The sequence below is a fragment of the Uloborus diversus genome, chromosome 3 (genome assembly GCF_026930045.1).
Source record: "Uloborus diversus isolate 005 chromosome 3, Udiv.v.3.1, whole genome shotgun sequence".
NCBI lineage: Eukaryota > Metazoa > Arthropoda > Arachnida > Araneae > Uloboridae > Uloborus > Uloborus diversus.
This window is the reverse complement of record NC_072733.1, coordinates 192722029-192748984: the sequence shown is the minus strand read 5'-3', so window position 1 is coordinate 192748984 and position 26956 is coordinate 192722029. Positions and strand designations below refer to the sequence as shown.

At 31.6% G+C, this 26956-nt stretch overlaps 2 protein-coding genes across 3 annotated transcripts in view; one reads left to right on the top strand and one right to left on the bottom strand.

Moving 5' to 3' along the window:
- Positions 1-7898, top strand: part of LOC129218481 (SH3 domain-binding protein 5-like) — a 31536-nt gene extending 23638 nt beyond the window's left edge. For both annotated transcript variants that reach the window (XM_054852765.1, XM_054852763.1), the window contains 2 exons: positions 3371-3481; positions 5963-7898. In XM_054852765.1, coding sequence (XP_054708740.1) covers positions 3371-3481; positions 5963-6463 — 612 coding nt within the window. In that variant the 3' untranslated portion in view covers positions 6464-7898. The remainder of the gene's footprint in view (positions 1-3370; positions 3482-5962) is intronic.
- Positions 7899-12898: 5000 nt separating this feature from the next.
- LOC129219347 (transcription factor CP2-like protein 1) overlaps positions 12899-26956 on the bottom strand; it is an 84039-nt gene continuing 69981 nt past the window's right edge. The window contains exons 14-19 of the mRNA XM_054853709.1: positions 25710-25809; positions 24704-24794; positions 24567-24607; positions 20313-20455; positions 14382-14433; positions 12899-14283 (exon numbers count right to left, since the gene is read on the bottom strand). Coding sequence (XP_054709684.1) covers positions 14234-14283; positions 14382-14433; positions 20313-20455; positions 24567-24607; positions 24704-24794; positions 25710-25809 — 477 coding nt within the window. The 3' untranslated portion in view covers positions 12899-14233. The remainder of the gene's footprint in view (positions 14284-14381; positions 14434-20312; positions 20456-24566; positions 24608-24703; positions 24795-25709; positions 25810-26956) is intronic.

Below are 26956 nucleotides of genomic sequence, written 5' to 3'. Positions count from 1 at the left end.
ATTTATACTGTGTATTCTGCATTTACGCAGTTAAAATTTATTGCTTTATGTGATCATTTCATCATTTAGTCTTATCTGGATTTGAATTTAATATTGTGTTTGAAGCAATCAGAAACTACTTTTTCTACTCAAGATTTATGAAAAAATTAAACACTGACATAAAAAAAAGAAAATGCTTCAGGTCTCAAAAGTTTGAGTTATAGACAGATCAAAATATCCCAGTAACTCCACATTAAAATACAGCCTAACTGATACAGGAAAGCAGACGAAGGATGAATCTGATAAGTCAAGTGAGGAATGCCTTGTTGAGCCACCTCCTGAAAATGATGAATGCATTCTAAGTGTTGAAACATAGAGTACAACACTTGCTCTGAAGACTTCAAAAACCATCGATAACAAACAATTTATAAATGAGTTTCTGAAAATAGGAGACAATCAAAAAATTGATATTTTTTTTGAAAAAATGAATGTATGATTTTTGTATTTTAATGGAGAGATACAATATATAAATATGAGTTTTTCATTTTATTGAAACTTACTATGTAAGCTTGGCCTTCAGTTTTCGAGTTGAACTGCACTATGTCTGGGGACTCTTGCTGGTGAGATAAATTTACTTTATCTACCAGTTTGTTGGCAAACTCAGCTTCAATAACATGATATCTGCCTTCTGCTCAGTTACTCCCTATTCCAGACTGGTGACTCCTCAACAAGGATGAAACTGCCGTCTCTGAATGGGATAACTGGTCTGTTGGTATATTGCATTTAGTATGTGTGACTTTAATTTGTAAATTAATTTAATTTGGTGATTTGTTTATTGTAATCAATGGGTCATTGTTATCAAAATTATTGTGTCCTAAAGTGGCCAAATTAAGCAGAGGCTATTGTATGATCAAAGGAGGTGCCACTAAATATTATCTATTCATAATGTTTGCTTTAAATGAATTAATTAATTCTTTGATCTGAACTGAAAATTACTGTCAACTTTTGGATTTTTTATCTAAAAATGTTTTGCAGCAACCTTTGCCATGTATTACTTCTTTTTTTATACAGGTTGTTTATACAGCAAGTGTAATGTGGTATAAGTCACAAAATGCTGCAGTTCATATCTGGGTGGATATTGGTCATACTAATGTCAAACTTTTTGTTTTGGAATTATTTTTCAATAGGGATTATTTCCCTGAATATGTGTTAGGGGACATAGGGGTCATTTTCCCTAAACAGCGCAATTTGGACAGGGCAAGGAATGGCATTCACTGTGCCAGGGGAATGACACATAGAGGAAATAATGCGTTTTACTGACGATATTATAATTTATGTGGGAAAAGGAAACACTACTTTTATGAAATTGAAAAAGATCCAATGTCGTGGTGTCCAAAAAGTAGTTATTGTGGTTATTTTTTCCCCTTACATTTTACAGGGGAAGGACGACAGGGGAATAACACAAATTAAAGTTAACTTATATATTGTCATAACTGCAAACAACAAATATCAATGTCACTTAAAGTAAGGGGGGAAACTCTATACAAACAAGAGTCAATCATTCACTGAGCGATTATTACAAAATTAAATGAATTATCAAAGACAGGGTAATGACAGTCATTAAAAATACTTATCAAGATTTAACTTGATATCACCCGAATAATACTCGACACCATATATTTGTTCAAAAAGAACTAATTAAGATTATTTCTATGATGAGACCAGAATTCAAAGATTAAATTATGAGTTAATTCAACTATTACCAGGTGTGAGAAACATTCATTCCATTCCTCGACAGGGGAATGACAAAAAATCAAAGGACATTTTTTACTATTTTTTTTTTTAAATAATGCAAACGTTGAAGAATTTTTTTTTCTATTTTACAACATTGCATAACACTTCTTAAGAGGTTAAACAACATTTTCTGTACAAATATGCATGGCTTCCTGAATCTTTAGAGCTGATTTTGCTTTAAGGTGGAGGTAGGGACACACAGGGGAATGACATTTATCATGTCAAAAAAATATTTTAATGTATAATAATAATAGAGTGTTTGTTTTAACTTATTTTACAAACATAAAAACATGTTGTTAAAGCATTCTAGCATCAGTTTTATTTCTATATAGTTAGTTTGTTATTTTTGGAGCAAGGACAAGAATTTAGCAGTTTAGAGAAAATGACCCATAGGGCCCATATAAAAACTTAAATTTTGCATTTTTGACTCATTTTCATTTTTGCTTCATACTTTCAATATCTTAACTCATCTGATTTTGAACATTTTTTTACTTGGAAGTATGCATCTAGGACTAACGGTTGCAAAAATAAAGGTCTTGCATGTTAAACCAGAACACCCTGTATATATAAAGTTATACTGATCTGCGAAAGCTAGGATGAAGTATTTTACTTTAAAAGTTCTAAATTTTTATTTTTCTATAATAATTGCCAATGTCTAACCACATAGTGCTTTATTTTTTTTAAATATTTTAAACAACTTAAGTACTATTTTGGCAGATTTTTCTGCAGTAGGGTTGTGGGAAGTCACTGGGGTAAGTGGGTCGCCCTCGTAAAACTGAAATTCGGATATGGTTTCAAAACTTTTTCACTCTGATCATGTTATATGTCATCACATTAATTGGTTTTGAAAATATTTGGGATTCATGGAATTTTTTTCTAGGTCATAAAACTTGATCAAAAAAAAAAAAAAAAAAAATTTGAATTTTGACATCTTTAATTCAAATTATGTTTTTTGCAATCACGAGTGTGTGTGTATGTAGGCGTGTGTGTTTGTGTCTGTGTGCAGGCATGAGTGTGTGTATGTGTATTTATGTGGGTGTGTGTGTAGGTGTGTGAGTGTGTCGGTATGCATAGGTGTGTGTATGTAGGAGTGTGTGTGTGTAGGTGTGTATGTATGCACGTGTGTGTAGAGATATGGACGCAACCTGGAGATGGTTTTCGCTAGAGGAGCAGCATCGTGAGGCCGGTCAACGGTGGTGCTGCAGAGGGAGGTGGGGGAGGGGGGGAATAATTCTTCTTGATGTTTGATCATCCCTTCGCTTTGATATGGCATTTTTCTTGACACTTTATCAGAGTAATCGCACAGTTAATTTCAATATGTGATAAAAATTAGTGTATTTACCAAAGCAAATAGGTATTTCTGTGTGTTCATAACTTCTAATTTAAACTGTAAGGTACTGCTCTTTGTTTTGATATTGATTTGTGTAATTTCATGTATGGAGAATTATTTTTATTTAATCATTAGTGTAATTCTGCGTTTCTGTTGTTGCTATCCTGTTTGATAGCATGAATAGATTTTCTATTCTTAAAAGGTATAGTTATCTTGCTTTCAGTTTTCTCTTACTGGTTTCTAACAGTTTTCTTGCTTGTGCTTTAGGATATTTTTCTGGATAATTTGAACTCTGAAGATGTTTATATGAGTCTTCCTCCAAAGCTAAAAGCAAGACCTAGTGTAATTGCAGCTACATGCAAAGGAAATATTTCTCAGGTAGGATACGATAGTGAATTTTTGAATCTAATAATTTCAAATGTCAAGTATTGCAAATTTTTATTAAACTTAAAAGATGTAACTGACATGCGTAGGAAATTATTTACCACAATAGGATCAATACAGCACCAGATACATCATTTTTGTTCATCATTGAGGTTATCTTATCTTTTAACTGTCACTTTTGTTTCATCATATCTTTGGTTTTGAATTATGTTTAGTTGTAGCCCTTATTCAAGTAATGTTTTTGAAACATAGAGTTCATTGTAGTATTTCTTTTCTATTTTGTTAATCCTTCAAGATCTAGATACAAAAAATAGTCATTTCCCTCCAAAGAAATCTTGAATCAATATCACATTTTTGCAGTACAAATGAAAAAAAGATTTCTGTTATCGTGTTTTAAAATTTGATTTTGATTTTATATTCTTGAAATTTAGAATAGTCAACTATAACAATAATCCATGAACACAATTTTTTTTTCTCGCCTTTGTTTCTGTCCTTCAGTAAGTTTTGTATAATTCTTTCTGGAAAAAAAAAACTATTGAGTGTGAATTTTGAAATATTAACCTATTTTTGCATCTAAGCAAGGACAATATTCAGATGTTTCTTTGTTTTATTTTGTCACATTTCATTTGAAATTCTCCCTTCCCTTGATAAATTTTACTTTTAAGGAAAGTAAATTGATGTTTTTCAATATGAAATCAACAAGTTCAAAGAATGTCCAATGTCCTTTGTTTCTGTCCTTCATTATGTTTTGTACCATTCTTTCTGGGGAAAAAAAAAAAAAACCTATCGAGTGTGAACTTTGAAATATTAACCTAGTTTTTGCACAGGTTGAATTCTAGTTTTTGTATTCTTTATGACAATTATATTTCAACTTGCATGTAAGCAAGGACAATATTCATATGTTTGTTTGTTTTATTTTGTTGTATTTAATTTAAAAATCTCACTTCCCTCATAAAATTTAATTTTAGGAAGAGTAAATTGATGTTTTTCAATGTGAAATTAGCAAGGATTTAAATTTCAAAGAATGTCCAATGTTGAGCTCATTGCTCAAAATTCTTCATTCTTACACAACTGTTTTGTAGTTATGGCCAGATTGATCATAAATGATAAACACATATTCAAGATGGCATCAGTGGTAGAGCAGGGGTCTTCTAAACTACCTTATTGATGGTCTGAGTTTGAATCCTATCTAGAGGTTGCACTTCCAATGTTATTTTTGATATTGCACTCCTCTTTATCTTTTGCTAGTGGTCAGGATCCCACTTAGCTATGGGTCCCCCAGTAATCCATGTAGACAATTCATGCTCAGCAAGGTAGCGTGAAAAAAATTGAAGTTCTGTGGAACACTTAGCCTGAGTGCGGAAAATTTGTGACAATTTTGTGAAAAATACTAATTACTATGCAAGGTAACTCTAAGTTAATGTTTTCCTCTCTGGCAACAGACTTGAATTTTAGAAATTTTGAGAAAAAATCAAATAAAGCCAATATTTAAAAAATCTCTAATTTGTTATCTTTTAAGTTCCACAGTGCCAGTTAAGTTCCTTAGTGCAGGAATTTTATTTCTTCCTAACAAACTACTATTTAAAATCCCCCCTCCCACAAAAGAAAAGACCCTAAAGAAATGCAGATTAGGTCAATGTAAAATTAAATTTAAAACTTATAATATTTTACATAAAATCATAGCTTGCAGCATAGCAAAAAGAAAGCATAGTTTGTTTTACTATTTTTGTAAAATTGTAACGAAGTAAAACAATTCAGTTTCATTTCAGATCAGAAATTAAAAATAATATAAAAGTTATATTTTCTTGAGAGAAAAGCCATGGTAAAACAAAAACATAACAATCAGTGATTACAAATGAGCATTCTATTTCAATAAGAATAAACTACTTTATAATTTGATTTGCGTGAGATTATGAATGTTTGTGTTATGTGTATTGGCATGTGTTATCATTCAGTGAAGAATGATATGGCAATGGTCATGTGTTTGTGTTCAAGTTTTGAAGCATATAACAGGGCTCAAATTTAAACAGAAGATTATACATTTTTTTTAGCATGTGATAAATTTGCTGCGGTTTGGCAACTGGTTTGATTTTTCACTGTTTTGGGCAGTGGTCCATAGGTGTTTTTCAACTTTTCAATCAAATTCGTAGCTAGCAAAGCCTGTTTTACAGAATAATATGCTTTTCGTTTAAGGTTAGTTTTGTTCAGTTCTGTTTGAAGTACTTATTAATGTTGCTCTTTTGTGACCAGGTAATGCAATTATATTGCCACCCGCCTCAAGAGGCGTTGAGTGAAACAGTTTAAAATAGACAAGTTATGGCTCAAAGGTACCCTGAATGACGTAAAAAGGAGGTTTTTAACTAGTTTTTATCTGACACTCTGTAGCCATTTTAATATGAAAATATAATTCACGCTGAATAAGTTTTGATGTTCTTATAAACTATATAGTGCATTTTAAATTTTAATTTTTTACAGGCAGAAAAGTTGAAATCGTCCAGCAATTCAACATGTCAAGGTTCTTCAGTTTCAAAATCTTTAAATGGTATACAATCAAAACATAGTTCAAATGGACCTTTATCACCCAGTGAGAAAATCAAAAATGGTGTTGAAGCTGAGGATTGTGTTACTTTAACTGTAGATGATTCAAACACCATATCAAATTATTTTGAACAAATTAACTTAGCTGATAATGAAGAACCTGCTGCTTCTAAAGAATTGCCGGAAATAAAAGACAGATCTCCGGAAGGACAAGAAATGGCAGATCATAAATTTTTAGCTCCTGATTTCAATATTTTACGTGTACAACGAGAAGAACTATCAGATTCTGAAAGTTTAGCTAGTAATGATACTGCAGATACTTTAGATGACAATCAAATTGAATGTTTATTGCTAGAAAAAGTTTTGCCTCTAGATGTTGAAAATGATATTGACAGTCCTTTTACTTTTCATGATCCCAGAGAAAATTCTGAGCAGTAGTGATACACTATGATATTAAACATTATTTGTATAGTGTGTTCATAGATGAATGCCTTATGGCCATATAATTTTTAGAAATGCTGTTATTTAGAATACATATATTTATGTAAATATTTGTAAACATACTAGTCAATTACAATTGATAATTTTTTAAACCTACAACTAGTCATCCTTTGTATATTTATTTGCATAATAGTCTGATTATTGCATATCACGCATCTGTATTTTTCAGTATATACCCAAATTATTTTTATATATATGTTGTGAATGAGAATGTTTAATATTGTTTTATCTATCTTTTCTTTTCTTGCTTCTTTGAGTCAGAAAAGGAAACAGGCAAATAATGATTCCAAAACATGTTTTTTTAAATCTTTACTTTGCCTTTAAAAGTTGTTTATAGTGGAACTTGATTCCAATGCAATTTTTACATAACTTTGTAAAGAGGGACACCTTTTGTGTGTGTGAAAAAAAAAAAAAAAATATGTGCACTAGACCCACATGTAACACTGTTATACACACTAACTTTCATGCATATGTACATATATATGTATGGAGAGATAAAAAGAGTGATATAAAATTCCATTTCCAATTCTATGAATAACTTAATTGGTTTTTGTGCTAAATGACAAAAAAAAGAACCACTCCAATTACCATGAGCACAGTCTATACCTATCTGTAATAAACTCTTTTGTGGCAAAAGGGGGGGGGGAGTTACTTTGCTCATGAAAGAAAAAATAAATAATAAATGGAGAGTATTGTGGGGTCACTAGGGTAATATGGAATAAGTGGTTTAAACCATAAAGAAACATTGAACGTTTAGTTATTCTGTTATTATGGGGCTTCTGGTTCTTTTTGAATTTTTAATGTCTCTCAGTTGATCCTTTAACTCTTTTTTTATATGTGGGAGTAGGTTGCTATAGAAGAAGGTCCTGCCTTTCGCCCTATTTGAGTACTTTCCTGCCTGTCTTGCTTTGGTATGGGTTGGACAACATTTGCTGATCTAGACAAATCAAAGACAACCAGGTTAGGGCTCTGGAAACAAAGTGCATAAGTAGCACAGTATTCTATAATCCTTGACTGGCTATCTTGGAAAATGAACCTTTAAACTCATTGACAGAACATTGCCAGCTAGAAAATGGCCACAGTGTAACAAACTACAATTCATTTCGTACATATTGTGCTTAATACAAATATTCAAGTCACATATGTCCTAGTAAAGTAAAATGTTTGAAAACTTGCCTGCAGAAACTTTTGAAAATCACAAAACACAATTTGGCTTTTAGTGAGTAATACAAAAGCAACTTGCTGTCATATCTTCCCTCACTGTGTCATGAGAATCTTTAATATGCTGATCATGATATTCCTGCATGATAGAAGCTGAGAAAAAAAAAAATGCTAAAAAACCTCAGTGTTCCATATTTTGCAATTGTTTCATAATACCCTCCCTCCATATATATATATATATATATATATATATATATATATATATATATATATATATATGTATGTATGTATACAATATGTGCATAAATAAATATGTAACACTAAAATCTTTGAGATAACGAAAGTGGATTTGCACTAAAATTATTTGCTTGATGTATAAGTTTTGTCTGAAATAAGAATGGTGTTGATGCAGTAGCATTATCAGCTATGATTTTAATGTGGTTTTAAATTCAGAATGTTTTTAATGTTTACAGTAAACGTATCAAAGCAAAATTCCACCACAATGCCACTGTAGATAGATGATTTGCAGAATTTGGTAGTTTTCAAAAGTCTCATGAATCAGGGAAATATATATTAGCAGTAGTTCTGGAAAATGTCCAGATGATTCACAAAATTTCTTAGTGATCAATAGTCTCTCCTGGATTTATTGGCTGTAATCCCTCAAAATGTTAGCAACTAAAAAATATTAATCGATGATAATTATGTCTCCTATCAGATAATACTGAAAAAAACATAACGTATCCACAGCTTTACATAAAATTTTTCATTAAGAATTTCTGATCAAAATAGTTTGTGCTCTTACAAATAAGACTCCTGGCATTAAACAGGATACCAAAAAGTTAAACATATCATATTCTATACATTTTGTAAAAAATCCGTAAACTAAGTCAGTAATGGTGACCAGCTTTATTTCTTAAATCAAGATTGGTGACAAAACAAATGTACTACTTCTGCCAATGGTTATGAAGGCAGTGTATGAGCCTTTGAAGGTCCCCTAACAAGAAGTGGTGAAAAGGCAATCAGCAATAAAGCTGGATCAAACAAAAGTTACAATTCATTATTTAATTAAGGAATTCTTCAGGAAGTGAACTCAATCAACTTCTGCCTTCCCATGTCAGTGCATCTTCACATACAGGGATATTATCAGCTGACTTTCTTGAACAGAAATATTTTCAAGTGCTTGAACATGTCGTACTCCAGCAAGGAAAGTGACACAACTCAAAACTTTGGAAGAATGTACTAACTATTGATTTAAAATTCAAATTTAATGCTCTTTCTTGCCACAAAACTAGCAAAGTTAAGTGACCTAAATGGTGTATGGTGGCACAAAAACAATGTAATCCATTTGATACATCAATAAAATTTCATAGTTTTGAAGAAACATTTTCAAGCTTTGAGTATGCATTATCAATTAAGAAAATAAAAATTAATCAGTAAACATCCCTTCCCCTCCCTTTTTTTGCACCTAATATTAGAGACTAACTCATTTAAAAATATTATTGTATAAAATCTTAATTTTCTCTAATGGTTTTTTTTTTTTTTGAGTTTTGTCACTTTCCCTGCTCGGGTGCGATATATACAATCCTTAATTCTTTCTATGTGAGAAGTTTTGCTCATTTTGAATCTGAAAAAAAGTTTTAGGGGTCATCCTTTTCTATCCAAACATGATATTGATCAAGCTGTAAACAGCTATTCTCTGGAAAATTTCCCTGTGCAAACATGTATTGATTTTGGAACTGCTTTGAATATTTGGTTTTTAACTTGTACCATTTAGCTGTAACACAAAAATTTTTATGCAACCCTTTGTATCTAAACTATTTGTAATCTGTTTGGAAATCTCATTATGAGAACACATGTCATATGGGTGTCTATTGTATGTTTATTGATGGTGCTTATGTATAAAAATTGCACAATCATTTTACTCAGTATGTGTTTAATTTGCTGTACATTATGTCTTATATTCTGTCCTTTTATTTTTATTTCTTCATGCAATCCTACTAATTCTATTTAAATGTATGATTTTTTCCCATTTCTTATGTGACAGGCACTGCTGGTAATATATATATTAGTAACTCCTAGCAGCATGGCTATGCTCAGTCAGTGTTAAAATCCATAGACCAGCTTCAGTATACTTGGGTCTGCACATAGCAGGGTAGGTGCCCAGTGTAAAACACTTAAAATAGCATTTTTGTTGTCTTGTTTTAATTCATTTAAATTTGTTTTCCAAATGATTAATATAATTAAGTGGAATTACTTATCTCAAGGATGTGTTTTGCTTTAAGTTTGTCGTGTTCAGTATCTACCTTCATTTTAATGAAATTTAAATTAATATTTAAAAATAGAAAATAAAGGTAAATGGAGATTTCTGTATCATGTTCTTAGTTTCTGAAGAAGGAATAAAACCTTGCAATTTAATATAAGTACATATTTAATTCATATTTAAAATAATTAAAGCTAACAAACATTTCAAAATGTCTTGTGAATAAGAATTAGAAATCACATTCTTACAATTTTATTATTTGTTTCTCAACTTTAAATTTCAGACAACAGTTTATTTTCACTTGTCAAGGTAACCAGCTCATTTTTTCATTCAAAAATGTCATATTTTAAAAATTAAAACTATACTTAAAGCAATTAACTACCATAAATACATGAGTAAGGATGCTTAAATTGAGTTACTGCTTTCATTTATCATGTTTAAGTTGCATTCTTTTACGAGATTAGAAATCAATTCAAATTGGGTTGTTATCTTTTGACTTTTATTGTTCTTCTGCAAGGCTGATGATCAAAGGTGGAGCTGATGCAACATACATGCATGAAATACTCTGCCAAAAAAGGAGACGCACTTCTTATTTTCGAACTAGTAAAACAACATTGAGAATGTTTGAGGAATTTTGAGTCATCCTATTAAAGTTCTGTACATTGACAAGTGTAAAAGATATAACACTTGATTCAAATGCAACACCATTGCTGTATATCAGCTTTTCAGGATGCATTTTTTGGTTTGCTATTTCATTTGAAAAGTTCATGCAGAAAGATTCCATGCATAAGTACCATATTATTAATAATTTTCTGAATAAAAATGTATGTACTATAAATGATATATTTTGTTATAGAAAACTTTGTCATATTCTTCCTACACTTTGTTTTCTTTTATTACATTTTGGTTAAATCTCAACTAAGTTGTTTGTTTTGTGGATTTGTAAATTTTTAAGAATATACATCAATATAAAACGTGAAAAATATTGTTGCTCTAAATCTTTGTTCTAAAATTTGTGACATGTTAAGTCCCAGAGAAAAGTATTTGAGAGTGACAGAAATTTTAGGGCTTGAAATTTTTTCAGTACAATTTATTCAAGGTTAATTTTTGTAACATATTGCATTTGTCGTTGTTTATTTTTACCAAGTTTATATCATTTTTGAAAATAAAAGTTGAAGATTAAAACGTTGTGAGTTTTTTAACAAAAAAACACTCGTTCAGTACCAATGATTTTAGGAAGTATAGAGTTAGGGAGTTATACTGAAATTTATTATTGAAGTAAATAATCTGTAAGGTTTGGGAAGTGGGGGAGGGGCTATTCTTATTTGAATGCGGTTAACATCAGGTATGTATGTGAAATATCTCAAATTATCAAAAATAATCTTATGTTAAAAAGTAATCTGTCTTAAAATAAGTATCAATTTAAAAATTTCTGATAGTAACCCTCTTATACTTTTTGTAATGCATATTTAAAAAAAGTTGGATGTTTAACCCTAGCATCAATGACCGGATACCTTTTTGCGACTTTTATCATAATTTTTTACCCTTTCTAACTAGATCTTGGTAAAATTGCTTTTATTCCTTGTTATTTACATGAATGTGAACAAAGAAAGTTGTAACCTTGTTTTCAGAAAAATTTTTGAGAGCAGTTTTTTAGCAATTAAAATTTTTATACCTATATTCAATAACTGGGTACCCATTACACTGCACATCAAAAAATACTCCCTTCAAAACGCTTCTGACAGCATTTTTGATGATTCTCATGTAAAATGAGCCCTTGACTTAGAATATGACCACTTTTTCCCCCTCATCACTCCCTCCCCATTGATATCGCGCCCCCTAATTTTATTCAGTTTTCGGCAGTTACATAGCAATTATTTATATTTGATAGGGAAAACAGCATCATATTCACCATTATTATTCTTCTGAAGGATTAGAGAAGTGTATAGTTCAAAACCAGGAACATTTGTGGCAAGTTGGGATTGTTATGATGTGAAGTGGAAAACAATATTACTGCTTTTTCTCATTTTGTTGATGTACAAACATATTGTTACATCGTCAGTATACCGAATTAGGAACTTCGTATCTCTTGATATGTAGACAATATTTCAGTTGGAATATGTGATCAATCTTTTTTTGAGCATGAAAATTTGACCTTGCGTACCAATTTTCTTGTTATTTGTCTTAGCTGTTACACTGCAATTGAATGGGGGGGGGGGGGGGACACTAATGTGCTTTTATGTTTTTTAACTGTCTTGCTTAATATATCTTTACTACATATAAATGGGACTTTGTTTTATTAACTATAAAATTTATGAAACAAGTCAACAATAAAACATGTTTTATGGTTAAAATGTAAATTTAAACGTTTTTGTTATGAATTATGAAAATAATGTTTGAACTAAAAAAATGTAAAATATTTTAAATTTATTAAGACGTTGTTAAATGGTTATCTAAATTTTCAGGTAAAAATGTTCAATACCTTTTATTGCTCTGCATTAAAATATACTTTTTGCCAGTTTAAGTACAGCATACTATTGTTAAATTCTCCTTCTTAAGCAAAATAAATCTTAACAAACCCACAGTATTTAGTTAGGGGTTGATGAAAATTTACATATATTAACAAATAATAGGTATTGTATCTCTATAAAACACCTCAATGTTAGTTTTGATGACTTCCTGAGCATAATTGTGTCAACTGGCATGTAAAAATGGTCTCTTTATAGATATCTCCTGTTCTAATGGTCAGAATGCAATCGAATTTGGTATGTAGTCAAATTTGGGCATGTCGAATTCATGTTTGTCAAAAGCAATGAATTCTAGTTTTAGTGTCATAAGTCGGTGTGTGATATAATGAGAATTTACCAAACCAAAATATTTTCTTCAGCATTTTTAAAGAACACTTTAATAGATGAAGATTTTACTTATTTAAATAAAAAGAAAAACAATGGTTTTCAAAAATAATTTATTAAAGTATGCCATGTATTTTCATTTAAAGTGTAGCAGTGTATATGTATACATATAATCCTTACATTCAGGTTTTAAAAGTACTGACTAAAAGTTTATGAAGGGGCTTAAACTTTAGACACTTCCAGATGGTAAAGTTAGATGATGGAAAGATGAGTTAAAAGTACAGAACACAAATAACTCTAATATGAACACCAATAATGAATCATAGAAAAAAAAAAAAAACACTGAAGACATACACACGCCAAAAATATGATGAAACACATTCTTCTTCCACTTCAAATGATTAATTTTTTTCCACTGTTTAAAAACAAACACACTATGATAAGAGTAAAAAACAAGTAACCACAAAAGGTGAAGAATTTACATCAAAAAATATCTCACTTTCTCCTGTTGCTGATCACTATTAATTTACTTTCTCTTGAATTTTGTCTTTACACAGATTGAAAGCTTCCTTATTCTATGAGTTACGTTTTATTTTTAATACATTTTGTAATGTTGTTTTGAGATTTAATCTTCAAACGATTGAAAAATTTTCAGAGCATATTGGAGCATCTTTATAAGTTTTAAACTAATTAAGGAGTGAAAGATAAATTATAAGAATTCCTTATACTGCTAATCTGTAACAAGTACTGATATATATATTTATATACTTGTATATAGAAATATATATATATACCCAGTAGAAGATTTTTTTCTGCCATCTGCAACAGGATAACAATAAAAAAAAATCAGCAAGGTAAACCAACATTAGATTAATCGTTCAATCTAAATGTCATCGAAAAATGATTAAAAAGGTGCTAATATACAAAAAATGCCAGCCTGTGAATTTTATCCCATAAAATATGGTACAAATCTTCATTAGCTGGAAGAAAAGATTTTTTTCCTCACTAAGGACTAGTCTGCAGACTTTCTCACGAATCTGCAACACACGTCCCAGTGGGGTCCTGTTTCTGCCACTAAGTATATATATTCTAAAGGGTTTTTATTTCAAAATTTTGAATTACAGTTGAAGTCTTATCATTTAGATAATATGACTTGAAACAAGAAGTAAAATGGTACAACACGGAACGGAATGTTTTGAATTTAGCGAAAACATGAAAAATCGTCAAATGTATTTACAAACAAAAATTCTCATTGAAGACAAAATTGTTTGTTGCACTGAATGCAATATGCCATTGAGAATGAAATGCAAAAGAAAATAAATTGACACAATATGTATAAAATTCGTTGAATACATAAAGACAATCAAAAGTAGAATGCATAAGTTTTGAAGAATATGTTTTTTTTTTAAATGAGCATAAAAATTAATATCTGTTTTACTCCAGTACTTGTTTTAAAAATATACAATTTCCTTCTTCTGAATTGCCTAAAAATAAAAAAGGAGATTACATGATTATAATTTAAAAACATTGCATTGGGAAAGGAATGCACACTGAATCTTTTAGTAATAATTAATATACTTGCCTTCTGAGCATTGAATCACAAACAAAGAATCATGCAGCATATTGGAAATAACCTGAAGAACAAAAAGAAAATTTTCTTAGATTATCTTTTACTGTTGTTAAAAAGCTTTAGTGGAGTATGCAAAAATCTGCGCAAAATTTTGAAATACAGTAGTTATCACTTTTGGACAGAATGTTTTTTTTAGCTAATCGAATGACGAAATGACACACATTTGCCAATTTAAAAGTTTAGTAACTCATATTTATGCATACATCTTTTTATCAAAATATAAGTACTATACATTCTTTAGAATCATCAATTATTGTCTTACATCTCAGAAGATGATTCAAAAATTGCTCATTATCAATAATGTTTTTTTAAAAAGTCATCGTAAGCAGTGTTATACCCCCCGAAACAGTGTTTCTACCCTTCAGTGCATTCCTCTCATTTATGCATTTTCAGGGTTTGGCCTAGCAACAAGACATTCTTTGTTTGATTCACCATTTCCACCCTCCATTTGGTTTCCTTTGACAATCTGACTAACTTCTGTTTATTTTAATATTGGAGCTACACTATGTCACCAAAAGTATCAGGACACTTTCAAAAATTTACATTTTAATGGATTTCTCCAGAAATAAGGGACTAATTGATTTGTAACTTTTGTCACATAAAAGGAATACTCCAGCTGTCATTTTCCAATAAAAGTTAAATCACCGATGCATTTAGGGGATCAGCAACAAATTGGGGAAAACAAAAATGTTTTTTGATCATCGTTCATCGTCAATAGCTGAGAATAAGCTGTACATTTCAGAAATTAGTTATCTTACTATGTATCATTATTATTCGTACTCTCGAGAAAGTATCATTGATAATCATGACGATATAAGCTTTTCTTTCAGGACTACGAATTTTAATTGAGGGTTTTTGGCTCATAACATGCAAAGATTTCCATCAAAACTTACCCAACTTTCAGAAAACTTGACAACATGCAAGAGAAGTACAATACTAAAATTTGAAATTAAAATGTTGAAAATTTGATGAAGTATGAACGTTTACAGCAATTAATTTTTCTCTGAGCATGCGCAAAAGATAGCAATTTATAACTCACATTATCTAAAACCTAACTAGTTTCCCCAACTCATTATAAAAAAAAATTCCTGTTCAATATCTTATAAATTCAGAAAATTATCAGCGATCTATTGAGCCGAATTTCAAAAATTCATGGATATGCGATCAAACATTTGTGTTCCTTCGCAAGTTTGCCTGCAATCGGTCAGTGTAATTCATGATATAAACAGATTATTTGTGAAAGACACCTAAAAATTTGTCACCTCTGCAAGAATTATACAAATTCGGCTATTAGATTGTTAATTTCTTTCTGGATTTTTAAGATATTGAACTATAATTTTATTATGAACTAGCATTACCCGCACGGCGACGCCCGTGCTAAGAATTTAAAGGAAGTCCGTTGAATAAAAAAATCTACGCCCAACCCCCTTCCGATGCGAAATAATCGTTTTTCTGTACACTAGAATGCCTTTCACACCTATTAAAAAAACCTGTTAAAGTAACTTTGGAATTTAAAACCATTCCCCAAAACACATAAAAAGGTTAACAGTAGCTTTAAAACTCAAAATAATCCTTCAACTGTATATAGTTTATCACTTTACGCGCCAAGCAACCATGCTACCGTAACCCTGCCCTTTAGCGAGTGAAGCGGTTTTTTTTCTGCAATTTAAAATGTTTCATCACAAAAATAATACTATAGTAAAAACATTATAAAGAACAATCACAATTGAATAATGCGACAAATCAAATTATTTACTTAGATAAGTAACTATCTTCAACTACAAGAACAAAAACAAACCTTGAAGAAATAAGGAAAACAAAACCCAATAGAAAAATCCTACAAAATCAAATTATGTACCTGAATATCGAAAAAAAAAACGCATTCTAAAATCAGTTTGCTGATCACAACAGTCTCAAAATAGCGTAGCTATCGACACTCCTCCAGCGCCTTCTCTAAGAGGCAACTTACCCTGCCATCTATTAGGGATTCATAGAATTAAATAATTATAAAACATTTAATTTGCACTTACAAATATTTCTGTCAATCTAATTTTAAAAAAATATTAGCCTATAGTTTTCCTCAATAAATAGACTATTCAACACAAAAAGAATTTTTCAATACGAATCAGTAGATCCTGAGATTAGCTCGTTCAAACAAACTCTTCAGCTTTATATTATTAGTATAGACTCTTGAACATAGTTGGGTTTTAAATTATGAAAGTTATAAAATGCTAACTTTCGCGCATGCGCAGTGAAACATTAATTGATTTAAACATTCATATTTAATCAAATGTTCAACGTTTTAATTTCAAACTTTAGTATTATGCATCTCCTGTATGCAGTCAATCTTTCTGAAGGTTTGTTAAGTTTTGATGGAAAATTTTGCGTGTTATGGGTCAAAAACCTTCAAATAAAATTCGAAGTTTTGAAAGAAATGCTAAAAACTTCCTGAACATCAGTGATACCTTCTCGAAAGTATGTAAAGTAATTGTACATAGTAGGCTAACTAATGTCTGAAATTTGCAGTTGATTCCCAACTATTTACAATTAGGAACGATCAAGAAACATTTTTGTTTTCTTCAATTTGTTGCGGATCCCCTAAAAGCATGAGCGAATTAATTTTTATTGGAAAATGACCGTGGGAGCATACCTTTTATGTGACAAAAGCTACAGAACAATTGGACTCTTATTTCTCAAGAAATCCATAAAAATGTGATTTTTTGTAAGTGTCCCAATATTTTTGGTGATATAGTGTACATTGATATTTGAGATATTGCATACAGTGAAACCTGTGTAAGCTGACCACTTGCGGTGCACAACTTTAGTGATCAACTTATCGAGGTTGAATTGTATGATACAGATCTAACTCAGTGCCTGAAAATAGCAGTCAACTTAGACAGGTGGTCAACTTACAAGGGTGGTCAACTTTACAGGTTTTACTGTATTAAGAATTTTCTATCGTTTTAAGTTTCCTAGTTACCTTTTTGAAAAATCTTTGGCAGGCGATGCAAATTCTGTTCGTTTCAAATACGAACCGTTGTTCGAAAACCGACACCATTAAATGGTGTAATAATCGATAATTTCAGGATAGAAATAAATTGAGAAAATCAAGAGCGAGTGCTTATGATAAAAATAAGCGATTGATAATGTGAACCAAGACCACATTAAACAGTTTACTGAACATTCGAAACATATATTATGACATTGAAGATAGACCTAAGCATTTTTGTGATATGCATGTGTAAATGATATGAGAAACATCAACGACTTCTTCTGCCCTTATATAGAAGTTTGGTAAGACCCCATTTGGAGTATGCTGTTCAGTTTTGGTCTCCTTATCTTAAGAAAGACAATGTATTGGAAAGGGTTCAAAGGCGGGCTACAAGGCTAATAAGTGGACTTTCCCACTTAGATTATGATTCCAGGCTTAGAAGGCTAAAAATGTACAGTCTTGAGCAAAGAAGAGACCGAGGGGACATGATTCAGCTGTTTAAATTTATTAAAACGAAAGATGTTACGGGGCTAAAGTTTAGCACTGAAAACAGGACAAGGGGTCATTGTTTTAAGCTATTTAAATCTCAGGCTAACATGCATATTAGGAAAAATTATTATTTTAGCAGGGTAGTGGAACCTTGGAACAGCTTACCGGAAGAGGTGGTAATGAGCAAAGGAGTAGACAGTTTTAAGAGGACCATTGATCTTCACTGGGGATTGTAAATTGACTAGGACCAGTCTAGCTGGGCCCAGAGCCTGTTGCTGGTCGTCACTTTTGTATTTGTATTTGACTCATTCACTTATCTACTTTTTAATACTGATGCAGAGGCTCAGTAGGTACCTTTTTGATATCAATTATTTTTAAGTAAGGATGGGTTCCGTGTTCATTCCGATTGTCATATTTACCATTATCATACATCTGTACATGATTATCACGAAGTAGTAGATTCCATGCTCGAAAAGAAATATCCATTAATTCCAAAAATGCTTGAAAGCAATATAGCGCGCTATACTCATCTAGAAGAAAACTGTTCTTTAAAAGAATTTAAAGCTGGTTTTTTCTATTGCTCGAAGTATCTTTATTCCATCTGGTCTATTAAAGAACTCAAAACTTTTGAAAAATGTACAAAATATTTTAAATTTCATTTATTTATATATCTTCTCAGTGATATGATTCAATTTATGCAACAAGGACAGAGTAAGGTTTTTCTTACCCCCCCCCTCTCCGATAGGTAGGAAGAGTATCTTTCTGAAATCAAATGTTTTTTTAATTCTCTTTCTACAAAGAAAAGATTTATAAAAAAAATATTGATACAAGTTCTGTAAATAGTAATTGTTTTTATGATTAATTTGTCGTAATCTGGCTAAATTTGGCTTTTATTCCGTTATTTTTTATCTAAAATTATCGTAGTATAACTTAACCTGTAAATAGTTTCTTGTAATGAACATACAACCCCCTTACATTCGAATGACCTATATGGTCTGTTGATACGATTTGCGAATGGAATGAAAATAAAACATCCAGAAAGAAATAGAATTTTCTCGAACTTTCCAAAGCGGTATAAAACGCCGTGCGTCTTTTGAATGAGGAAGAGTGAGTTTTGTTTTCTAACTGTTCTCTCGTTTTTCACTGCTGTCTGCGATTTTCGAATTTGTTCTTTTCACGTATTTTGGATTTAAATGAATGGTGTACTGAATAATGTACAGTGTTTAACGATATTCTATTAATTGCTGGATGTTTGCAATTGTTACCTGCTCTATTGTTAATATTTGTAAATAAATTCATTGTGTTTTTATCAAGATTGGAATTGTCAAAAAGTCGTCGAAAGAAAGTTTGAAGTTGCACTGAACTCGTTATAATATGAAAAATGTTAGAATGTTACGTTTTTTAAGAAACAACAAAAGTATTTTTTGCTCTCTTGGTTTACTTTTTGAATAATTGTCTATGGATTGAAAAACTAGTTGGAAATCTCTTAAATGGAACATTACTCTTCTTTAAAATTTTTCTTTTATATGCTTTACGTTAGAAGATGTGTTTTGTATATCTGAAAGTTTTAAATATATGTTCCATATAACTAAAAGTTCGGGCAGTATAAAATATTTTTTTTTACCATACGACTTTTCCTAGCACTTATTACTGCTTAGCAATTATTCCTTTTGACTGACTTTTCAGCTTTTTGTCGAAGTGTATCTTTCTTTTCCCAGTATTTAATGCTAAGTGATTAAAATGTTTTATTTACATTCATTGTGTGTATACAATTAAACTACTCTCATTTTCCATCTAAAAAATCATTTCATAAAATAATACAAGTATACAATTTCTTACCATTTTATACCATTTTAATTGTAATATTACTTTAAAGGTATTTTACTTATCCATTGAAAGATAAGTTGAATGCAAGTATATACTAATATGTAAGTTATAATAGATAGGAATTTAAATTAAAATTTTCTCAATAGTAAATTTTGTAGATATTTTGTTGTAGCTTGCTATATATAAATTTATTATCAAATTTTATTAGAACTAATGCTCTACATTAATATATAGTAGATAACATAACAAAACATAATCACTATGAAATATTTATTATCGCATTCTATCACCTATGAAGTTATTTCTTGTGTAATAAATGGCTGCATCATGTTCGCGATTTTATTTTTGTAAATGTTGCTGCGCAAAATGTCTTTCCGTGTGAATTCAATACCACTACTCGCGTCAAGATGTGGCACATGCTTTAATTCACACGGCAAACATATAGAAAAGTAGACTTTCTGTTGTGAAATACAAACGTTGTTGTGAGAAAAGCATTATTAATCTTTTTTACTACCTAAAGGTACTTACTTTCTGGATGAATATTATATTATTATTATACAAAAAAGTGTAGTTACCTCATCAGTGAGTATCACACGAGTCCCTGAGGGTCCACTGACATAAAATTCGCATTTATAGTCTGGTGGCAAACGGCAAAAAGCTTTTATCTTTGAGCCAAGTTCAAATACTTTAGGGGTTCTTAAATAAATAGCACAATAAGCTGAAAAAAAAATGAAGAAATTACGTGTTACAAGAACAGTAAAATAATGTCAGAAGTTATTTTAAGTACATTTTATTTATTAATTTTTGTTCAAAATGACCAGCTAATAATATGTGAAGTTACTGACAAGTTTCATAAAATGTAGGCATGGGGTTGTGAAAAAGAGCATTTGGTGAAATAATTATACAAATGGAAAGTTTACATCTATGAGTCGATTCGAAATCAATGCGGTTAGCAAAATTTTGACATTTTTTATTTTTATAAAATTAATTGGAATGAGTAATATTTTTAGAGATTTAACCGTTGTAAGCTGCTGTTAAGTAAAGTACCGGGTGGTTTCATAAAAGTTACCCAGTTTGGACCAACGTAGACAACTCGTTCTAAGAGTCAAAAGTCATTGAAATTTAGTCTAAACATTATATCGTCACCTCAGAGCAACAGTCAGATATCTATTCCCAGAAATAACACTAAAATATATTACTGTTGCTCTGAGGCGACGATATCAGGATGAGGCGTTCAGAATCGAAACCAGCACACCTATGAATTTTCAAATTTGTTTCTTCTTTTTTTTCATAATTTAATACTTTTTATTTGTACTGTCACGCCACAAAGTCCACAAAGCGATTTGGAGCAACTGGACAGTAGCTGATTATACGGTAGGGTACTTGACTTGCACGACAGGGCATTCCTAAAAGTGCCTTTGTCGTGAAAGATTTTTTATGGGGAAGAAATTCGCACATTTTACTCGTGGCCCAGAACCGTGATGAAGTTAAACGGTGTATGACTTTGGCAACCCCTCATTTTTATTTTTCATTCGTATGTATGGAAAGAGTGGTTTCAGCTAATGGTTTTGGAAGAGGTCGTAACTAGAATATGAGTGCTCAAACCAGGAGAATGAGTCATATCTATACGGAGAAAGATAACTAATAATACGAACTTATTCGTAAATGTAAATTCGGGTCGAAATGGAGAGGTCCAGGGTTCTCTTTCAGAAAGTTTTCGAAATTGTAGCTCTAAACACGCAGTTTTAGATGATCTTTGGTGATGTTAAGGGGCGGCCCTTTTTCGATGGAATTTCACGAGTCTCCTTCCCCGAAGTTTTCCTAAATTGAAACTCCAAAAAATGCAATTTCATAAAATGTTCGATGATAATAGAACATGAGAGGCTTCGGAAAATCCCGAAAAAGTTTCGGAGTCGCAATCATAAAAACGCAATTGTTGGTCCTCTTCAATGACGTTTAGGGGGAAAGGATGGGCTTCGGAAATCCTGCTTGGAAATTTACAAAATTGAATTCCTAAAAATGAAGTTTTAGACAGTTATGACTAGGGTAGACCGAGGCACTCTTACGCGGATTTTTTTCAACGAATTTTCTTTTCTTTTCTTTTTTTTTTAACCTAGGAAATTTTAGACGTTGCAGTTTTATGAGCAGTTAATGAAGTCAAAATTAGTATATTCAGTTGTTGCTGAGCTTCTGTTTTCAACTGGAGAAAAAGTGTTTTAAGTCTAAGTCGGTTGCGTAAACTTGCTCCGAACGAGGGCAAGTTCACGCATCGAGTGGGGTACGTTTACACATGTTAAAAATGATAGCAAAGAGTAAGTGAAATAGATATTTAACCAAATTTAAATATTTTATTTTTCTTGAAACACTTTAATAATAAGAAAATTACAAATGATTAATTAAAGAATATTTTATAGGCTAAACTAAAGTAATCGGGCTTACTGCAAATTAAAAACAGAAACTATTTAGTCATCTTCTTCATCACTGTTAGATTTTACTAAAAAAAAAAAGTACTTTTCGCATACTTGTCATAGGACCGCGTTTTGACGTCTAAGACATTGAATACAGTCTTGTCCTTTTTTGGATTGGTTCTGTGCTTTCAACAGGGCCCGACTAACCAAAAGTGAGGCCCTAGGCCCACAATAATTTGGAGGCCCCCTGATAATCTGTCCCCAGAAATCTATAACGGAATGCAGTGTTTAATTTACAGGTTTGGGGGCCCGTCGAAATGCATTTTTGGAGGCCCTCTTGCCTATCACAGAATTATGTTAATCATTTATCATGTGCATTTATGAATCTCCTTTGGGGCCTCTCCTAATTATGACAAGGTAAATTTTTTACTGGCAGAGTGAATAAAAATTCTCACTGACGAAAGTTTTTTCCAATTAACAAGTCATTGTTTTGAAAATGTGTGCACTTCTCGTATAGTTGTAATGCTATGCATAATTCTTGAAGTAATTTGGGGCCCCTTAAGAAGAGGGGGCCCCAGGTCCAGGCCTAGCAGGCCTGTGCGGTAATCAGGCCCTGGCTTTCAAGCAGTAGATGCAAGCACAATTATCCACTTCGTCATCAGAATCGTTCACTAATTTCCTTTTTAGAGTGTACTAACTTTTACCTGTAGTAGATTTTAGTTTCATACTTTTTTCTTTGCTATCTTCTAGTTCTGCTTCAATTGATCAAAACTTGTAAATTTTAAAGTAATTTCTTTTCGTTTTGTTCTGCTCATTATGTTTTTTCTTTGCAGCTTCTAACTGATCTTGTCTGAGGGCTTCTTTAATCGGAGTAGCAGTTAGGGGATTGCGAGCATCCTCTTTTTTTCATTTTTTTGTTTCCTGATTTCTAAGCTTTGGTCCTACTTTTTCAAATGGTCTCAGTTGGGGAAGCCCATATGTGACGAAGTGAGAGGCCTGAGCTGTGGGGGAAATTCTTGGATTATCCATAAGCCGTTTCATTGTTTCGACATCTAACGTGGTCCTGTTAGTGTTTTGAACGTAATGTTTTACCATCTTTAAAATAAAGAAAATGTATTACAGGCTGAATAATGTATTAGGTTAAAGTTGAACAGGCATGAAGACAACACTATATGATTTTAAGCTATAAGAATTAATCTGTTACTCAATTAAAAAGGAATGGTGATTTTCAAAACTAAATACTATACTAAAGTTTTGAGACAGTACGGAGCGAAAAAGCGTCATGGGAACGTTTAGAAGTCAGACAGAGTAGTAAGACACTGTAAGAACGTGCGTAAATGTGCCCCGATGTCAATGCGTAAACTTGCCCCGTCGCCAAGTTTGGATTTATTTTTTTTATCTTGCAACAACATTTAATAACATTTCTGTTCATACTACTACAAATCTCAAAAAAGTATAAAATTCTGCTAATATTTATATATTTGTTTATCCCTTAGTAAGATCCCCCGTCCGCAACGGTGGTAGGTCTATACCCACTACCCGGCGGGGAAAATTGTTTGGTTTCATCGTAGGTAAACCCCTTGACAGGGGCGTGGTGTCGGCTCTGTAGCCGGGACCCGGCCTGCGAAACTAGAGAGTAGAGACTCACCTTCCTGTCCCGCGAGAAGCACTTGCATGCATTCGCATGGTTGGTGAGGAGTTTCTGTCCCTTAGTAAGTATTATTTACTTACAACAAGCTTTAAAATGTTCAACACAAAATTTACTCATCTTGGTAAAAAAACAGATTTTCCTTTCCGCATGCTAGACCGAAGCTTGAGTGATGCTTAAAAATTATTGAGAATATTTACTAGGGTTCTCTGTTCAATCTGTCTCTCTTCTATCTGTTATGACTGTTGGCTCTCCAGTTATAACTCGTTTTGGAAAAAAGGGCACCGCTTAAACGTGCCCCTATCTATCCTCTATGAAATTCTATGACAGAATTGCATTAAATTTACTTTTAACATCAACATCGCTTCATGTACTGTGATTTGCAAGTGCGTTTCTTCGCTAGTCCACAAACTAGGCATAAGCTAAAATATCCTTTCTAAGTGCATTAGGTCCGGACAAACATAAGATATATTTAATAATTATGCATGACAGAATTTGATGGTATGAAATGCTTAAATGCTCCACCGATTGCTTTTGTTTGAAGCATTCAGTGTTCCGCTCTGTCACTTCAGTGAACGGGACATTTCAGCATGTGCTGGGGCAACGTAACAGGACACCTGAAAATGGGACTGTCCCGTTCAAAACAGGACTCATAGTTACCTTAGCCACAGTACGAAAACTCTCAACAAACACACTTTTTTTTTCAATTTATTGCAAATAGCTACTATTAAACTAATTTGTATAACAAAAGAAAAGAAAAAGAAGTGCGTTACCTTTCTGGGGAGGAAGGCGAACATATGTGGTCAAATATCCCCTACGATAAAAGGAAAAAAGAGAAAAAAAAGATGAGAGTTTATAATCGGTAAGCTATATGCTAGAGAGAATTAGGAAAAATTTGAAATTTTCATACTTTCCATGCAAAGCATTAAAGAGACGAATACCATTTGCCACGCCGCAAATATCAATCAAATCTGCACGTGTTAAGTTTAAAATATCTGCACCTTCAAGAGAATCGAAAAACTAAGTACATATTTGCAAAGCATAATCATTAAGATACATATTAATATTCATTTAAATATTTAGCAATAAGAATATCCTCAAGATCAGTGTTTCCTAATGTATTTGAACACATCATCCCCTTCTAGAGGTTGACTGACACCTCTCCATACCCTTTCTTTGGAAAAATACTCCCACTAGTTGGTGAGCATCAATATTATTGAAAATATAAATGCTTAATTTAATTTGAAGTAAAATGTATACGCTAAAGCAACTTTATCCGATTACTCTTAAACTAAAAATGAAGAAATGAATTAATGTACCTTTTAACGTTTTTTTTCTTTTCTAAAACGAGATGGTAGATATTTGAAGAGAAATAAATAACTGAGATCATTGACGTACTTTTCAAAAATATAACTATTTTTAAAAAAAATATATTTTCTTCTTTAAATGTGGAATCTGGGTTAATTCACCAAACAGTTAAAATTCAAAATAAATAAACAAATAAATTTAAAAAAAAGTTTGAAAATTCATAAATTTGACAATGAATGATGAAATAATTCCTAAAGGTTCAACCGAGGTGTGATTAGGAATATTCTAATTACTTTAATCAACTTTAATTTGTTTCTTTTTTAATTTACAATTTCTTATGTGAACTTTAAAAATTGGTTTTGTATACTCGATTTCGATATTCTCTGGCTTTTAATGTTATTATTTTTTGTTTAAAGTACTTATCGCTCCCCTATCACTCCTCCCGAATTTTCCGCCCACTTGAAGAGTCAAACCACCCTTTTGGAAGCCATCGCCCCGAGAGTGGGAACCACTGCTCAATATAGTTAGGATCACCTTTGTGTTGATGACAAAATTAAACTGATTATTGACAATGCTAATTATCTATCAGTTACTGCATTTTTACTAACCTGTGAAGTCTGTGAAGTCTTTAACATAAGAGCTGAACATATTTCTCTGTAACCAAGCTGTGCATTCACTTATTGATGAGTCATAATTCAAAGGAGCAATCTACAGAAAGGAGATAAGTTCATGTAAAAAAAAAATTCCACCAAAAGAACAGGATTACGTGATTTTTCATTACCATAGAATTTTCTTTCAAATAATAGAACACACACACACACACACACACACATATATATATGAATATATATGTGATATATATGAATATATATGTATATGTATATTATACGAGAGAGAAAGAGGGAGAGAAACAGTAATATATATTATTTAGAGTACTATATAGACTATATATATAAATGGATGTATATGAGTGTATGTTATTCCTAATACAAATCCACAGTTTAAGTTGAATCTTTGCCAAATTTGGCCCAGAGATCCTTTGATACTCAGTAATTCGTATTGTTTTTTTTTTTTGGAATTCCAAAGAAGTCTAAATCTAAATTTTGAATCTCTAAGACTGTTCTTTTTCACACGAACGAATTTTCGTGTAATTACAAATTAGGGTGTTGTTGTTGTTCTTGTTTTGTGCTAGCTAGGCCGGCAATTTGAGGGGTGCGCTGCTTCACTTTTTCAACTGTACAGTAGTTTGGCTACGAATCTGGTCTGCTTGAAGTATGAAAAGCCTGTAAAAAACTGCCCCAGATGAAGTTTCTTCAAAGATTAACTACAATCATTAAGAAATGCTGAACTGCAACATTTCTTATAATTACGTCACTCTTGCCAAAAATATTCCAAGCTTGTCGCTGATAAGCACTAAAATAAATTGTTAAGCAAACTTTTTCTGACGATTGTGTTTAAAATATTTTCTGGTGGTTACAAGTTGTTAACCATTTTCGTTTGCTTGCAACAAAGGTTCCCAAATTTAAATTGCGTTCTGCGAAACCCCATGGTTTCATTGAGGTCACTCAAGGCTCTACCTAACTTGCGGGCCTTCTTTTAATTTAAATTATTTATTTTAAAAATCGGTAAAAGTAAGGATTGAGGGAAATTTATGCCAGTATTTTCTGAATGAACAACAGAGGAAATACCGAAATCAGTTATGTATTTATATCGCATTCATTATCAATGTACAATCTTCGACTGGGTCAGCATTAGAATAATGTATCGTCCGTTTGATTTAAACAGAGACAACGTGCCAGCGGACACAACATAGCCCAGACAACATGCCTCATGTTTTTTCACTTTTAGTTGATGC